Source organism: Dromiciops gliroides, chromosome 4 (genome assembly GCF_019393635.1).
Source record: "Dromiciops gliroides isolate mDroGli1 chromosome 4, mDroGli1.pri, whole genome shotgun sequence".
NCBI classification, from domain to species: Eukaryota; Metazoa; Chordata; class Mammalia; order Microbiotheria; family Microbiotheriidae; genus Dromiciops; species Dromiciops gliroides.
Genome location: NC_057864.1, coordinates 381,502,576 through 381,521,623, shown reverse-complemented (window position 1 = coordinate 381,521,623; position 19,048 = coordinate 381,502,576). Strand labels below are relative to the sequence as shown.

General features: G+C 39.5%; 1 protein-coding gene across 12 annotated transcripts in view; it reads left to right on the top strand.

Moving 5' to 3' along the window:
- HIVEP2 (HIVEP zinc finger 2) overlaps nt 1-19,048 on the top strand; it is a 284,997-nt gene that overhangs the window by 252,802 nt on the left and 13,147 nt on the right. For all 12 annotated transcript variants that reach the window (XM_043999699.1, XM_043999695.1, XM_043999693.1 and 9 more), the window contains 4 exons: nt 1,763-1,807; nt 4,816-10,407; nt 12,956-13,110; nt 17,008-17,183. In XM_043999699.1, coding sequence (XP_043855634.1) covers nt 5,029-10,407; nt 12,956-13,110; nt 17,008-17,183 — 5,710 coding nt within the window. In that variant the 5' untranslated portion in view covers nt 1,763-1,807; nt 4,816-5,028. The remainder of the gene's footprint in view (nt 1-1,762; nt 1,808-4,815; nt 10,408-12,955; nt 13,111-17,007; nt 17,184-19,048) is intronic.

The following is a 19,048-nucleotide window of genomic DNA, read 5'->3' as shown; positions in this document are numbered from 1 at the left end:
GGCAGCTAGGTGGCGTAGTGTATAAAGCACTGGCCCTGGATTCAGGAGGATATGAGTTCAAATCCGGCCTCAGACACTTGACACTTACTAGCTGTGTGACCCTGGACATGTCTCAGCCCTCATTGAAAAAAAAAAAAGAAAAAAAAACTAAACATATCCAACGCCTTCAAATTACATGATTTCCAGACTCCCTTGATATTCTGGTCCCTCTTTCCTGGGTACACTCTGATTTGTCAATGTTCCTCTTAAAATGTAACTCCCCAAACAGAACACATCCCTTCAGATGTGCTGAATACACTTGTATTATTCTTTTCCACGAGATGAGCATGAGAGTCAGTGGATAGAATCTTGGGGTTCAAATTCCATCCCTGGTAGTTACCAGGTATATGACTTTTGGAAACTTTTTTGCCTTTGAGACTGTGTCCTCAACTATAAAATGAAGATAATAACAACAATTGCTTATAAAGTTGTTGTAATGCCCAAATGAAATAATATATATATAAAGAACTTTTCAAATTTTGAGGTTCTATACAAATGTTAGTAATGTCTATTATCATCATTTCATGTGACTATCATTAGGTGCTTTGGTGTTTCATACAAATTACTTTTATTTTCCTAACCCATGGTCCTCACCCAGATGAAATTACATTTTAATTTATTTTTTTTGGTGGTGCCTATATTTCAAATTAAGGTAGAATAGCAATGAATTTTGTTAACTATACTATTGAAAATACTGGGTTTTCCCCTTTAACTTCCAAATGTCAGGTGGTACCAGTACCTTCTGTGTCTGCATGATGCACATATTTTCACAAAATTTCAGATTTGGAAGGAGCCTCAGTAGTCGTTTTGCTTATTTCTATTCACTGAACATTTATCAGTGCCTACTATGTGCAAGTCACTGTGCCAGGTGCTAAGGATAAAAAAAAAATGTACTAAGCCGATAGCCACCAAGGAGCTTATGTTCAAAAATTTGGCATGGCCTTGACCAAATATTTGTTGATTTATTGATTGATGTGTAGAAAGGACTATTTTTGGTGTTCTGAAAACACAAATTCAGTTCCACAATGAGTGGTATACTCTTGTGGAGTATTGGGAAAGACTAGAAAAAAAAAGAATCATATCTTAAAGTTTTGGGCATCTAGTTGAAATTCCTGTGTTTCTTGTTCAGCTAGTTTTTGAACTCATTGTGCTCTGCTGTCTTAGTTGGAAGAAATCTACTTAGAGGTGATGCTCTTCTTAATGTAAAGATTGGGCATCTTGTAATTTTCTCTTCAGAGAATTTCTATCACCTATAATATTTTTCTTTTATCCTGTATGTATTTTTATCATAACAGCAGATTTTTATTTTTGGTAAAGGACAATATAGAAATGAGGGACATAGGACTATTTTCTGCAGTAAGATTGTTTGGTCTGGCAATGTGAGGTATTCTGTAGCAAAATCTTTATTGTCTATCACTACCATTCCTAGGGTAACTATTAGTTTATTTGAATAGTAGTACAAAGTTCAGTTGTAGTAATCTAAATCTACAAACTATAGTGACTTTTAAAAGTCATTCTTAGAAATATTTTCTATGTGAGCTTTACTGATGTTTGATTATAGAAATCAAGAGATATATTTTTAAAATAATTTTATGTTGCCTTAAGTGGTTAAAGTTCTGTCAGCAGTCCATGCTTACAAATTTAATTTTCAAGTAAGTTATTATATACTCATGCCTTGAACAACTTGGATGATATTTCCTAATCATATCTATTTTGTTCCTAGGAAGCAACAAGACAATCATGAACATTACAACTCTAAAATATGCAGGTAAGAATTTTAATTATTTAAACATGAATCTTTGTCCTACCTTTAGTTTCTCATAATACCTAAAATCCTGAAATCCCATAGGTAAATTTCCTTAGATTTTCTTTTCTTTTGTTCCAGGAAAAGTAAACTCTCTCCTTTCAAAAAACATTGCAAAAATTTCCATGGGGCAGCTAGGTGGCACGGTGGATAAAGCACCAGCCCTGGATTCAGGAATACCTGAGTTCAAATCTGGCCTCAGACACTTGACACCTGCTAGCTGTGTGACCCTGGGCAAGTCACTTGACCCTCATTGCCCCACCAAAAAAAAAGAAAGAAAGAAAGAAAAGAAAAATTTTCCTATAATATATTGTGTTTGCATGTGTGCTCCTGTATATCAATCAATAAGACACTTATTCAGCAACTATTATGTGTTAGAAAATGACAATACATCAGAAAAGAGACAGTTCCTGCCTTCTAGAAGCTTATATTTTAATTGGGGAGAATACCGTGTATTCATAGATCATTAAATTCAGGATATATACAAATTGTTTAAAAGGGGTTTGGGTTGGGGAAACTAACAATGAGGTAAATCAGGAAGGAAAGTAGCAGTTCTAAGAGTCAGAGGTTTAAGAAAGATAGTATTAGGGTCAGCTAGGTGGCACAGTGGATAAAGCACTGGCCCTGGATTCAGAAGGACCTGAGTTCAAATCTGGCCTCAGACACTTGACACTAGCTGTGTGACCCTGGGCAAGTCACTTGACCCTCATTGCCCTGTAAAAGAAGAACGAAAGAAAGATAGTATTCCAGGCATAGTGAATGACTTTTATAAAGAAATGGAGGTGATGGATTCAATGTTATATACTGGGAACAAGTAGGATACTTTGGCTTGGCCATAGAGTGCATAAATGGGAGAAAAGTGTAGTCAGCCTTGAAATATTGCAGCAACATTGTGAAGGGCTTCAAATAACAAAGAGAAGATTTTGTATTTAATCCTAGAGGCAGACCTGTGTTTTGGGAATATGTTTGTCAGTTGTGTGGATTGGAGAGAAACAGATTCAAGGTAATAAGATTTATTAGGAGGCTAGGTGATGAGGGTCTGAACTGGGGTTATTGTGGTGTGGATAGAGAGAAAAGGATGGAATGTGAGAGAACTTGAGAAAACATAATAGAAATTAATAATGAGAAGGTGACTCTTAGGTTGCAGACCTGGAAAACTAGAAGAATGGTGTTGTCCTTGGCCAAAATGGAGAAGCTATGAGGAGGGATCAGTTTGGATGAAAGACAATGAGTTTTGTTTTGAACATAATGAATTTGAGATGCCAATAAGATATCCAGGTGTAAATAGCTAGCAGCTAATTGGAAATATAAGATTAGAGCTCAGGCAAGAAATCAAAGCTAGACTTGTAGATATGAGTCATGTGCATACAAGTGACAATTGTACCTACAGGAGCTGTTGAGATTACCAAGAGAATGTAAAAAAAGGAAAGAATTGAGGACAGAGTCCTGGGTTACATATTCCTATATAGTGGACACAAAGGAGACTGAGAAGGACAAATCAGAAGAAAACCACAACTGAGTAGTCTAATGAAAACGTAGAAGGATGTGGTGATTGGCAGTGTCAAAAATTGCAGAGAGGTCAAGAAGGATGAATAAAGACATCACTGATGACTTTGAAGTGGGAAGTTTCACTTAAATTATAGGGATAAAAACCAGATTGAAAGGGGATAAGACATGATTGAGGAGTAAAAACATGGAAACAATTAATGTAGACAGTTTTGTTCTTGTTTTCTAGGTATTTGTCTCTGAAAAGAAAGAGAGATATAGGACAATAGCTTGAGGGGAAGTAAGGGCCAAGTGAAGGTATTTTAAAGATAGAAGAAATCTGGGTATGTTTGTGGGCAGCAGAGATTCAAAGAAAGGTTAAAAATAAGGAGAGAGAGGGTCAAGCGCCCAAAGAAGAAAAAAAAGGGATGTGTATGCGTATGCAAGTATGTATTGTATAAATACATGTATGTATATACGTTTGGGCATTTATATGTACATACAATTATGGGTATTATAGGTAACAGGAGATATATTGCAGTAAACATATGAAATCCTAAAATCTGAATAGAAAACATCTAAGTAATACATATGTTTGGGTTTATGGCAGTTAAAACTTTCCTTTAAAACTGATATCATGATAAGTTTTCCTTTAAGCTAGCTTCTGCTCAAAATAAAGGCAATATTTCAAAGTGTGAACATGAAGGAAGTTAGGTTCATAACTTCAAGTTAAATTTGATTTTTAATATATTTTCAATAGGGACGGGACCTGCGATTTCATCAATGTAGGTTATTACTCAATAAGGGATCTCCCTCTCTGAAATGGGAAAGGAAGAGAATACGTGTTTATTTAGTACCTGCAGTGTGCCAGGCACTATGCTAAGCACTTTTCAAATATTGAATTTGATTCTCACAACAACCCTGGGAGGTAGATGCCAATATGATCCTGATTTTACAGTTGAGGACATCGAGGAAGACAGAAGTTAAAATGACTTTCCCAGGGTTGCACAAATAATCAGTGACTGAGGTCAGATTTGAACTTGTATCTTCTTGACTCTAAGCCCATCATTCTATCCACTGTGCCACCCACTTGCCTTTATGAATGTACGTTGGCACCTTTTCTGCAAATTGTAGTATTACAGTATTGCCTAGAGACCTTAGAGAAGAAATTACTTGCAGAGAGTCACATAAACAGTATGTGTCACGGCTGGGACTTGAACTCAGGTCTTTCTGGTTCTAAGCTTAGCTTTTTATCCACCATGCCATGGCTGCCTCTCATATTCTAATATTAAAGTTAAATATAATTAATTTAAAATAATTGAAGATTCAAGACATTTGAGAAAAGACTAACTTTTTTCAAAATCATGTGAATAAGATAACTTGGTTCCCCCCATTTTAGTCTAAAACTGGTCATTTGGAAATTAATTTAGTTTTTTAGATAGTTGCTTATCATGCCAATCCCTTTGTTTTCCCCCCTCTTCCTTCAGGTCATTGCATCTTAGTGAGAATAGCAACTGAAACTTCACTCTAGCTGATCTACAAGTATCCTGCTAGACTAATTCTTCAGCCCAATATTTCATCACAGCAGAAAATACTTCAACTCCATATGAACACTTTGCAGATTCACACAGCTTTCTGATGGAATTTTCTTCAATGAACAGGACTGTCTTATCTTGCGATCCCAGAGACATTGCCATCTAATGCCTATAGATTACTGTGTAGAAGGCTCCAAGGAGAAAGAGATACCGGTAAATTTTCAGCGTCCCTGGAAAAATGGGAGCAACAAAGATTTGAAAAGCACAGCTTTGGACACACTCCATGTGTGTGCACAGCTTTCAAGTGAACTAGCACTTCAGGCCGTGTGTAACAAAATGGACTCTGGGGACACAGCTATAGGGCAAAAAGTTACCTCAAGGGCTGGAGAAACTGCTAAAGTACCGAGTAGATGGAGACAAGAACAATCAGCTGTTGTTAAGATGAGCGCTTTTGGCAATCAAGAAGGACAGAGGCAACCACAAATAGATCCTGAGCAAATCGGAAACACAGCATCAGCACAACTTTACGGTTCTGGGAAACTGGCATCATCTACTGAAGCTGTGCATCAGGGGGTAGAGAAGCCGTATCCGTCGCACCGCCCGACTCCTTACTCATGCCAACATTCGCTTTCTTTTCCTCAACATTCGTTGCCACAGGGGTTCATGCACAGTGGTACCAAACAGCACCAGAGCCTGGAAGGTCATCACCCATGGCAGTTTCCTGGCCACATGCAGTCAATCTCCTCTGACGACTTATTTCCTTTTCCCATCCATGGCCACAGTGGAGGCTTTGCCAGAAAAAAGATTCCCAGTTTGAACCCTGCTTATAGCCAATATGCACAGAAAAGTTTAGAACAATCAGATGATGCTCATAAGAAAGAGCACAAACCCAAAAAGCCCGGCAAGTACATTTGCCCCTACTGTAGCAGGGCTTGTGCCAAACCGAGTGTATTGAAAAAACACATTAGGTCTCACACTGGTGAACGGCCATACCCTTGTGTACCTTGTGGTTTCTCTTTTAAGACGAAGAGCAATTTATACAAGCACAGGAAATCACATGCCCATGCAATTAAGGCAGGATTAGTCCCTTTCACGGAGTCAGCCGTGTCTAAATTGGACCTAGAGGCCGGTTTTATTGATGTGGAAGCAGAAATACATTCTGATGGTGAACAGAGCACAGATACTGATGAGGAAAGCTCCTTATTTGTGGACCGGCCTGGAAATCTGAGTCCAGGACCATCAATTCCATTGGATATTGCTAGTAGAAGTGGCTATCATGGGTCTTTGGAAGAACCTTTAGGAGGCCCAATGAAGGTGCCCATTTTGATTATTCCCAAAAGTGGGATTCCATTACCTAGTGAAAGTTCCCAGTATATTGGCTCTGATGTACTGCCGACTTCATCCTTAAGTACTAAAGCAGATGACTCTCATACTGTTAAACAGAAACTTGCACTAAGACTTTCTGAGAAAAAAGGACAAGACTCTGAGCCATCTCTAAACCTCCTAAGCCCCCATAGCAAAGGAAGCACTGATTCTGGTTACTTTTCCCGCTCAGAAAGTGCAGAACAGCAGATAAGCCCCCCAAACACAAATGCCAAGTCTTACGAAGAAATCATCTTTGGAAAGTACTGTCGGATAAGTCCGAGAAATGCACTTAGTGTTGCAACATCTGGTCAGGAGCGCACCATGATGGGTAGAAAGAGTATAATGGAACCATTACCTCATGTAAACACAAGGCTAGATATCACAATGGTCGAAGATCCCACTTCACAGCTGATCCCAAGCAAGGGAGATATTATGGAACCTAGTCAACCAAGTCCTCTGAAATCCACCAAATTCAATACTGAGCCCCGACAATCCCAAACTATTCCAGGATCTCTCAAAAATGAAGGAAAACTTTATCCAATGAGTCACCAAGGTAGCTCCCCAGTTCTTTTAGAAGCACCTGTAGATTCTTCACCCCTTATTAGAAGCAACTCCATGCCAACTTCTTCAGCAACTAATTTAACTCTCCCTCCATCTTTGAGAGGGAGCCACTCATTTGATGAAAGAATGACTGGTTCAGATGATGTATTTTATCCAGGAACTGTGGGAATAACCCCACAGCGCATGTTAAGACGACAAGCGGCATTTGAGTTGCCCTCAGTCCAGGAAGGACACATAGACATGGAACATCATGGGAGAATAGCAAAATCTATCAGTGTTGCTTCTAATAGAATGATTGGTGAAATGGGCCCATCCATGAGGGAAAAGAAACTGATGGCTGGTGATAGGATTGGGTATGACTATGATGTCTGTCGGAAGTCCTATAGGAAATGGGAAGAATCAGAAGTGACCAAGCAGAGCTTCAGGGATATCTCATGCTTAAGTGGCTTAAAACACGGAGGGGAATATTTTATGGATCCATCAGTGCCATCACAGGTAGTACCAACCATATTTGGAGTCACGTGTGAAACCAGAAAACGCAGGAAAGAAAAGAGTGTGGGAGATGAAGAAGATACCCCAATGATTTGCGGCAGCATCCCGGGCACTCCAGTGGGCATGATGACTTCAGATTATGATCCCAAATTGCAGATGCAGGAAGGGATGAGAAGTGGATTTGCTATCTCTGGGCATGATAACCCTTCTCATGGTCACTCTGAATGTTTTGAACCAGGTAGACCCCAGCTGCAGCCTGGAACCTCATCAGAAGAATTGCCCTTAACCACAGATACTGAAAAGATGGCAGACCCAGCGAATAGGAAACCTCCTGGAAATGTGATTTCTGTAATCCAGCACACAAACTCACTGAGCAGACCAAATTCATTCGAAAGGTCTGAATCCACAGACCTTGTGACTGGCCAGCCAGATAAAGCCTGTTCACCTTCTGAGACTTGTGAGAGTGAGATTTCAGAAGCCCCTGTGAGCCCAGAGCGTGTCCAGCAAGGGGATGGCACTGAAACGAGGGCAAAACCACCCTCATCCCAGCAGCAGCATCAGCAGTCCTATCACATGCAGCCCAGGTTGGTTCGCCAGCACAACATCCAGGTCCCTGAGATCCGGGTTACTGAAGAGCCCGATAAGCCAGAGAAGGAGAAAGAGGTACAGAGTAAGGAGCCAGAGAAGCCTGCTGAAGAATTCCAGTGGCCCCAGAGAAGTGAAACTCTTTCCCAGCTTCCTGCTGAAAAACTACCACCGAAAAAGAAACGTTTACGCCTTGCAGACATGGAGCACTCTTCTGGAGAATCTAGCTTTGAATCCACGGGAACAAGCCTCTCTCGTAGCCCCAGCCAAGAAAGCAACTTGTCCCATAGTTCCAGCTTTTCGATGTCTTTTGAAAGAGAAGAATCACTCAAGCTTGTGGCACCTCCCAAACAGGATGAGTTTGGGAAGCAGTCAGAGTTTTTGACCGTCCCAGCTGGCTCATACTCACTGTCTGTCCCTGGACATCACCACCAAAAGGAGATGAGGCGCTGCTCCTCAGAACAGATGCCTTGTCCTCACCCAGCTGAAGTTCCGGAGATCCGGAGTAAGTCTTTTGATTATGGGAATCTGTCTCATGCTGCTGTGGCAGGTGCAACCCCAGCCACATTGTCCCCATCACGGGAGAGGAAGAAATGCTTCCTGGTACGACAGGCTTCCTTCAGTGGCTTCCCAGAAATCACTCCGGCTGAGCCAGGCATGGAACAGGGTATAAAGCAGGAACAGATGGAGCACATGCAGGCTGGTCTCAGATCTGCCTGGCATCATTCTTCCTCGATGCTTCTTCCTATTCTGGCAGAGGACTCTGGGAACCAGCTTGGGGCAGGGGCAACCCACCTAGCACAGCAGCCTGCTGTGCATATGGACAGTCAGGAAACTTTGAGAACTTCCCTAATCCCTCCGGCACCTTACATCTCCAGCAAACACCCATCAGAACAGCCACACTTATTTGCACATCAAGAAAACGTCCCATTTCCCCCAATTCACAATGCCTTGTTTCAATTCCAGTATCCTACTGTCTGTATGGTTCACTTACCAACTCAGCAGCCTCTCTGGTGGCAGGCATGTACCGAACCTTTGCAGAGGCATTTTCAGCCTCACTTTGCGCTACCGAAAAGTTATGGCAAGTCCCCCTTCCAGCCAGAACTTCATGCCAGTTATCACTTAGAGAATACTGTTGACCACCTTGGGAAGAAATCTGATGATTATGTACACACAAAAGAACAATCTTACCTGCACTATTCAGGAATATCAGGAGAACACTCAAAGAATACTCTTGCAAAGTTTCAGTCGGACCATAATATCAAGTCCACTGAGATGTCCTCTGAGCAGCATCCCCAGGCTGACTTTGATTCACCAAACTCTGGACCTGTGCAGTCATTACCTGGAACAGTGGTTCCTGTCAGGATTCAGACCCATGTACCATCATATGGTAGTGTCATGTACACCAGCATTTCTCAGATACTTGGGCAGAACAGCCCAGCAATTGTCATCTGCAAAGTGGATGAGACTATGACTCAAAGAACATTAGTCACCAATGCTGCCATGCAGGGAATTGGCTTTAACATTGCCCAGATGTTAGGGCAACATGCAGGCTTAGAAACATATCCTCTTTGGAAAGTACCTCAGACCTTACCACTTGGCTTAGAGTCCTCGATCCCATTGTGTTTGGCTTCCAGCTCTGATACTGCCTCTACTCTCGGTGGTAGCAAACGTATGCTTTCTCCTGCAAGTAGCTTAGAACTCTTCATGGAAACAAAGCAGCAGAAAAGGGTCAAGGAAGAGAAAATGTATGGTCAGATTGTTGAGGAGCTGAGCGCTGTGGAGCTAACCAACTCCGATATCAAGAAGGATTACTCCCGCCCCCAGAAGCCTCAGTTGGTTCGACAAGGCTGTGCATCTGAGCCGAAAGATGGTTTGCAATCTGGGTCATCATCTTTATCTTCACTGTCACCCTCCTCATCTCAAGATTATCCATCTTCCAGTGTGCCATCCAGTGAGCCATTCCCACTCAGTAGGGAAAAACTTTCTAGCTTCAGTGTGACACCACCAGGACAGAAATCTAGTGGCCCTTCTGAAGGTAAAGAATCATCAGATGAATTAGATATTGATGAGACAGCATCTGACATGAGCATGAGCCCACAGAGGTCATCCTTACCACCAGGGGATACTCAGCTTGAAGAGCAAGGGAAGCAGCAGAAATTCCCTGTTGGTATGCTGGTCCAGATGGGATCTGGTCCAAGTGGGAAAATGGGAAACTCAGCTATACTTCTAACAGATGTGACAGATTTCCAGCAGATTCTTCAGTTCCCTAGTTTGCGCACGACAACTACTGTGAGTTGGTGCTTCTTAAATTATACAAAACCCAGTTACGTGCAACAAGCCACCTTCAAGTCCTCGGTTTATGCTTCATGGTGCATTAGTTCCTGTAATCCAAACCCATCAGGATTGAACACCAAGACAACTCTAGCACTTCTGAGGTCCAAGCAAAAAATTACCACAGAAATTTATACTTTGGCTGCTATGCATAGACCAGGAGCTGGCAAACTCACCTCATCAAGTGCTTGGAAACAGTTTGCTCAGGTAAAGAATTTCATTTTCAAAAGTATTAGAAACTCGATACTGTTAAGCAAAATAAATGGTGAAGCAAATGATGTCAGAAAAAAATATAAGCAGAGTAAGGATCAAAAATTGCAACTATTATGCTCAGCAAGGTCATTACATACAGATGGATTAGGCAGTTATTGGTATGGTGTGACCCAGGAAAGTTTCTAATGCCTCAAAATTGCTTCTAAACCAACAGGACACAGTGTCTGAAATTTCACTGTTAGATATTCTTCTTTTGGTTAGCCTTCCTTCTGTTCTTTTCTGAAAGAGGTAACACATTAGACTGTTTTACCACTAACATTGAGGTGTTAACAACTTATCTGTTACATTTCCTCCTGAATGCAAGGATCACTGACCTTTTAAGAATTAGGTTCTAGAAAGAGGTTAAAAGGAAGTTTGTAAAGGGGAGCTAAGAGACTTCAAAGACAAAATGGTGTCATTTGGGTGATAGTCTTAGAACTAGAAAAGATTTTAGAAGTCAACTAGTCCCACCCCCTCATTTTACAGATGAGGAATGGTTAAGTAATTTACCTAAGGTCACACAGGTAGTAAAGTGACAGAAGTAGGTTTGAATCTCATGATCTCTGACTCTAAAGTTGATGCTTTTTCCACTTTACCGCATTTTCTCTATGCCGCCATTACAGTTTTACATAAGTCTTTTGATTCCCAGGAGCAATGATATCTTCTATATAATTAACATATAACACATTGTTATTTATCATATTAATTATACATTAAATTGAACATATTTAATACTTTAATGTCTTCTAAATACTTCATTTTTTTTCTTTCAATAAGCATTTTATTGAGTTCCTGATATGTCCCAGGTACTCTGCCAGATGCTAGGGATACCAAGACAGAGATGAAAACATTCTTGCCCTCAAGGAATTTATAGTTTATTAGAGGGGAACAATAAAGATACAGAAAAGTAGATGCATACACACAGGTTTTGGGGAGGAAGGTTCTAGCAACTGGAGAGTGGGGCCGGGTAGGCTTCTTGAAGGAGATGACTTGACTGCGGGCTGAAGACATCTTGGAATTCTGAAAGGTGGAAATGAGGAGGCATCCCATTCCAGGGAGAGAGTACGCCCTACGCAAAGAGACAGAGACTAAAGATAGAAGGAGACATTTGAAAAATAGCAAGTTGACCAAAGTTTGACTAGACTGTCAAAAGTATGCAGGAGAATAATGTGTAGTACTCTTAGGAAGGTGGGCTGGAGTCAGATGGTGAGGGTCCTTCAAAGCCAAACTGAGTATTTTATCCTAAAGGCAGGAGGAACACCACAGAGCTTCCTGAGCAAGGGAATGACTTGGCCATAAAGCTTTGCTTCTCATTACCAGTCATTTTATCATAGAACCAGTTAATTCCTCAAATATGACAATGTAAAGAGATATTCTTTTTTTTTTCTTTTGGTGGGACAATGAGGGTTAAGTGACTTGCCCGGGGTCACACAGCTAGTAAGCATCAAGTGTCTGAGGCCATATTTGAACTCAGGTCCTCCTGAATCCAGGGCCTGTGCTTTATCCACTGTGCTACCTAGTGGCCCCCAAGAGATATTCTTTGAAAGGGGTGTAAAGCAGGTGAGAGATAACGAAAAAAGAGGGAAGAATAGTTTTTGTTTTTTTAAATGTCGATGGGACTAAAAAGATGGCAGTGGGATTTTGACCTTTTTTCTCTTTCCTTTTTAATAAAATGCTTTTAAAAAACTCAAACTATAGTAATATTCATAAAATATGGCCCATGCTTAAATATTGTTAAAAAAAATGTAAAACTTTTAAAAGCTACACATCTCTTGCCCCTTCTCCATAGTTCTCTTTGTACAGTCTGGGATTTGTATTATTGGAAAGGTTGTAGGAATATTTATTCTGAATATATTTTGATTCCCTTCTGATTTTCTCCCTATTGCCTTTCACGCAACATGATCACTTACTTACTTGACTTTTCAGTGTGAACACCACTTGCCAATTTTCAAAGATTATTGGTAGACTCCCTCCTCCAAAGTGTCCCTCTGATGCCTCATCATAATGCTGAGGTGAGCCTGGATTCTCAAAGCCTATCATAGTTGAGTATAAACATGGGTAGGTCTTATCAAACTTGAAGGACTTCTGGTATAGGCATGATAACAGACTATCATCAGAGACTGTTTAGCTAAGTGCAAAGATGCCTGTCTCTAGGTTGACCAAAAAGGATGATGAATTTTTTGGCTGTAGAAGCTCTCATTAGACCATCTACTAAGTCATATAAGGGTTGCCATCATCAGTGGTGAAAAGGTTATCCACCCTGCTGAAATCACAGTGCTTAATGTACTGAAATGCAGAAGACTTGAAAGGTTGGATCACTCTTCTGAAGAGCAATGGTTGGAACAACTGGAATTGCCTGAGCTGTTACCAATTCCATCTTCTTCTAAGTCAAACACCATATGCATTCCTTAAAAAATGTCCAAAGTGTAAATAACTGGGAACGTGTATTTAACTTACCTCTTGGCACAGATGTGTCAACTGATTCTTTGTTTCTGTCCCACAGATGAAACCTGAAGCATCATTTTTATTTGGCAGCAAACTTGAAAGGAAACTAGTAGGAAGTATCCTAAAAGAAAGAGGAAAAGGAGATATTCATGGAGATAAAGATATTGTATCCAAACAAACTGAGCCAATCCGAATTAAAATCTTTGAAGGAGGGTAAGGAAACATAAATGGAAATACGAAATCAGTTCAGTTGTGTTTCAAGGTAACTGCACCCGTTTGGGGAAGACACTGAGAGAAATGGAGTTCTCATATGCCTGCCTGATTTGGAAATAGATTATATTATTTTTCAATGCACAGCTCAATAGAGTACCTGGCTCTTGAGAAGGAAAAGGAAGTCAATGTCTTTGTTTTAAGGTCTGCTGTGCTATTAATGCAAATGTGTTTGTTATGTATGTTACAAGCATCCTCTCTAAATCATCATGGTCTTCCTTTAAGGATGGAAGTTGGTGAAATTGATGGGCTTTTGATGACCCTCTGGCTTTGTGTTTTCTTTAACATTCTTCTGATGTACATCTTTTTTACTATCAATTGAACTATTGTGTGCTGCTTAAATGATTAAATCATGCACACTTCTTTTTAGACAGTAAAATAGTCATGTATTTGAAAATGTTGACTTTTGAACCATAGAAATTTGTTACAATAATAGAGAACATATTAGCTATATGTAGTCCCTAAGGGACATTACACAGGTCAATATATATGTGTAATTGTACTACACATTTTAGTAGAAAAATCTCACCAAACATATGCTATCAAAGTAAAAGCATAGTATTGTAGCAAAAGGAAACTTTAGTCCATTCACAATTATTGGGATTTTAGTAAAACTAGCCATAGATTTATGATAGGTATATGTTTCATATTATGTTTTTCCTGAGTTTATTCTAATTATATTTAAATAACTAGAATTATGCTATTTGTATAGCTCTGTAAAATGTTAACTGTTCAGATATCTGAGATGATTATTTCTTTCATAGTTCTTAGCACCTCGTGGGGGTAAAACCACTTAGAGAGAGGTCAGGAAGCTTTTGTTTTTATGCTAAGTTTTCCACTTCACTATCTTTGTGTACCTCTAGTATTTCTCTCCCTAAAACCTATGTTTATGTATGCTCCATGAAGATTTTAAAGTTTGAATCTCTTTTCAAATCTCTCATCTTCTAACACAAAGGAGAGAAATGTAGCTTTTATCTTTCTCCAGAAACTGAGGGTCACTGTGACTGAATCAACACTCCCACATTCAAGTCTTCTCCATAGCAGGGCATTTGCACTCCTAGCTTAGAGAGACCTTCCAGTAGAGTTACAGTATGCTTTGGGGAACCACATCTCCACTAAGGAAGCAAGTGAAAAAGCGTATGTGCACATTTTATCACTGTGTTTTGATCATCTGAAAGGACTATGCTTGTTTCATTTTCCCCTCCCTTTCACTAGTCTATATAATGGGTCATATCCTCATCATTTCCTTAATTAGTGACTTCACCTGAACATGATAGTGACCAGGTTTCTATTTCAATCAATGTCTCCTTTTGGGAGTAGGTTGGAGGGGAGGATGTTGTCTTAAGTATTAGAGAGAAGAGGAGAAATGATTTCTTTTTGATGTTGTCCGGTTTCTTAGATTGACTTTGATCAGAATGTTTTCATATTCATTTTCACTAAGTAATTAATTCCTTTTATGACATACAATATATTGATCCTGTGAAATTACATTCCCAGCCTCTCACTTGTATAGGTTAATTTGTATATATTGCTAAGGATTATGCAATTTTTTCCACTGTATTCAAAAGGAAATTTGCTCAAGCTACAATTATATTACTTGAATGGTAAAAATGTATATTCAATTTCCTGTGCTGATAGGACCATATTGGGCTTAAAATGCTTCTCCATGGAGAAAATTAGCTTCTCCTAGTACCATTACTTTGGGTCTTAATCCCTTAGTACACTTCATCGAGTTAGTGATAATATTTTATGAGACTAAATAGTCTAGCTATCCCAATCATTTAATGGCAACACATTAAATTAGGTTTTGGTATCTAGGGGCAAAAGAAGCTTGGATTTCTAAAATAAAGGATTTGTGGAGCATCTAAGAAAGCTCAACTGCATAGCCAGTTGATAATTCCTTTGTCTACGATTTGCTGAAAATCTTGGCTATTAATCAATCATAAGTATTAATTAATTACTGCTTACTTCACAGACAATGTGATAGGGTCCTGGTCCTGGCAAAAGGCTTTGCAATTTATGGGGTGGCTAGGTGGCGCAGTGGATAAAGCCCCCGCCCTGGATTCAGGAGGACCTGAGTTCAAACCTGGCCTCAGACACTTGACACTTACTAGCTGTGTGACCCTGGGCAAGTCACTTAACCCCCATTGCCCTGCAAAAAAACAAAAAAAGGCTTTGCAATTTAATGGCTATTAGGTAGCTGATGTGAAGTAACATCTGCAGTAAGATGAGTGGTTTGGGGTCATGTATGCATTTCACCTGAAAGCCCTGGGATTTGGGGGACTAGTGAGATTGAATTCCCTTTTGTTGATGATAGTTTCTCCAGAGCAGAAAGAAGGGTGAGGGGTCAGAGGGGGCACTGTAGTACTATGGTTTTGGATGGAGGTTCTTAATCTTTTTATGTGCATTGTAGATCCCTTAGCAATTGGGCGAAGCTTATAGATACTTTCTTAGAATCATTTAAAAAAATAATTGAAGGAAATGTTAAATTTCAGTTAATGGTTAGTGAAAATAAAGAAGCATTTTTCCCTCACCTATGTTCATAGACTTCTTAAAGTCTGTACATGAACTCCCAAAAGGGATCAATCCATGGCCCCCAGATTAAGAACCCCTGTTCCAATGCAAAAATAAAGACCTTGAGTATTCCAAATTTGTAATCCTAGTACCTTTCACAAAACATCCCATGGATGAAAGCATTGGGGAATTTCATGTCATCTCCCTCTTTGACCAAAAATATAACTCCATAGTAACAGATCTAGAATTATTAGCCAGACAATATTAGGCCCAGGGTTCTATCTTGGATTCTAGTCCAGTGTTTGGCACCCAGTAAATGCTTTAATAAATGCTTGTTGATTCATAGATAAGGATTAAAAGTGACTGATAGTAAGTGGAGTACTCAGTGAATGACTACTATGTATTCTGACATCTCATGTTTAATCTCCTCTGACAAAAGTACGGGTTAACCCTGCAGAGCTTCAGGAAATGCATGGAAAGTTGTGAGGGAAATGACGCCCTGTTTTCCTACCAGTTTTCATTATGTAACAGTTTCTTTAGAAAGGATTTTGAAATTTAGAAGACTCTCTCCTAAGGATTTATATTCTATCAGGGAAGAGCTGATCAAATCTGCAGACAACAGTTGGTGAGCTGAGCAAGCTCAATCAATTTAAACTGGCAGTTTGCTGAGAGATCCCGTGTTGCCAGGGTTTCTAAAATAGAGTGAAGAGTTGAGATGAAGAATTCTATTATCAGTTCTACTTCTTTTAGCAAATTTACTGGTGGATCTGTGTGTGTGTGTGTGTGCGCGCGCGTGCGCATGCACGCGCACACACGTGAAATGCGTTACATGCATGCTTCAGAAGATATTGCATTAAAAGAGCATATAGGGTAGTTCAAATATGTTTGCATATTTTATTTGTTGTCTGCTGTCTTAAAGGCTGTCCTGGCAGCCAAAACCAAAAATACATAAATTCCCAACCATTCACTTCAGTGAACTCATTTAAAAATCTGTACTTTCCATATCCATATTCATTTATATATTGATAGTCAGAATGACTTTTATTTTGATATTTAAGCCAATATACTTCTGAGAGATGGCAAGCCGATCAAGGAAGTCGTTTTCAGTAAGGTAACATTCCCTTTCAAATGGTGTAACCAGATTCTGCTTACTTCATCTTTTTGTTCCCCAAATCTCCAATTTCGTTGATTTGTAAGGATGTATGTGAGTGGTTGTATCTAAAAAAAGCTCTGTGAAAATTTATGTTTCAGATGACTAGCATTGAATTGTTTGTAATATGCTTCAAAATATATTTGAAAACACGGCGTACACTGTCTTTCCAACAGATATAAGTCAAATGAGGAGTATGTCTATGTTAGAGGGCGTGGACGAGGAAAGTACATTTGTGAAGAATGTGGGATTCGCTGTAAGAAGCCCAGCATGCTCAAAAAACATATCCGCACACATACTGATGTACGGCCTTATGTATGCAAGCTATGCAACTTTGCCTTCAAAACAAAAGGTACATGCATGTTGTTTTTTTTTGTTTTGTTTTGTTTTGCAGGCAATGGGGGTTAAGTGACTTGCCCAGGGTCACACAGCTAGTAAGTGTCAAGTGTCTGAGGCCGGATTTGAACTCAGGTACTCCTGAATTCAGGGCTGGTGCTTTAACCACTGCGCCATCTAGCTGCCCCCATGCATGTTGTTTTTGGAGAAAAAAATAACTGATTCTGGCTCTAGCTCCTTAAAGTTCTGATTTGTCTTTCATTTCCATCTTCCATCAGTTACAAGGTGGTTTCACTTATGAAAGTATGACTCCATGAAATGTCTTCTCCCCCCTCAACTAAATGATTAAAGGATGCATGTGAGACTGTCAGACTCCTTGAATAACTTGATTAAGAGCCATAGGTTTAGGCTAGCTATCTGCAAAGGAAATGGCATGAAAACTGCCTGGTCAAATATGACTTCATGTTAGAAATGTTATGTGGTCTGGGTTATAATTGCAGCAAATATCGAAATACTGTGGAGAGACAACACATGTGGTGGCATCACAGAAGCAAAGAGCAATTGAAACAGAAAAGCATGTGCTCAAGGGCCTTACAGTGGGTCAGTTTCAAGCTTATAAATAATGGGCAGATCCGTAGACTCCCAGGTGGGCGCCTCCATCTACAATTGCATCAATTATGCATAGAGATTTGATAGCTTGTGTTCACATGTATTTATCAGCAGAGAGAAAATCTTCCATTTACTACTTTGAAACCACAGCTAATGTTATCTCCTGAAATGAGGATTTGCCTTACAAATATACTTTAAAAAATGTTTTTAAAGTATATTCAGTGAGTAGATTTCAGAAAACATTTCACAGAGGAAGCATTGGCTGAATTGATTTCTGCTATTTTTTAAAAACATGAGAACTGTTCTAACCCAAACATTCTGAACATATAGACCATAGTGACTCAGACAGTGGTTTTGACTTCACTATAAATGCACTTTGCATTAGCTCTAATGGATCTGACCACTCATCCCCATAATTTTCAATGGGTTGATTTTTAAATTTGCATACCGGAACAATCTGTGCCACTGCTCATCAAGAAATCAGGCAATGTACAGCTTGGTGGAGGAACATGTCAATATACTCCCATGGCCAAAGTTCTGGATTTATAGCTAAAAATTGTGACTCATTTTCCAGGATTTTCTGATACAAGAATGTTGAAGAATATGTTATTCACTCTAGCTCCCCAAGCAATTTCATTGACAAATTCTCGCTTCTGTGTCACATGTCTACATTTATTTCCACCTCTCTCTCTCTCTCTGTCTCTCTGTCTTTCTGTCTCTCTGTCTCTCTCCTCCCTCTTAGACACAGACATACATGCAAACTCCCTTCCCTTCCTTCCCTCCTTCCTTTCTCTTTCTTTCTTTCTTTCTTTCTTTCTTTCTTTCTTTCTTTCTTTCTTTCTTTCTTTCTTTCTTTCTTTCTTTCTTTCTTTCTTTCTTTCTTTCATATAGACATATAGAAACATTATAAAGAAGGACTGAAAATCCCAACCTTCCCATGAATCTAGCTGGGACTTTCTACTAAAACAATGTGGTTTCCAGGGTTAGCCTATCTATATATCTTTCTTGTACTCTTATAGACTAAGAAACACCTAAAACTGGATCAGACCTTCTAGAACATACCATTATGAGAGAACTGACTCCCTTCCAAGGTGGCTCATTCCATTTCTGTTTGCTTGCCCTTAATTCTGTACATGTCTTAGAAATCTGAATTGCTCTATGAGTTAGTCTGTATAAGAAATATTTGTCTTTTTACATGCATCCCTATTTTCTTCCTCATAGTAATATTTTGTTTTGTGTCATTAGACTCTCAAGGATTGAGGCTTGAGAACA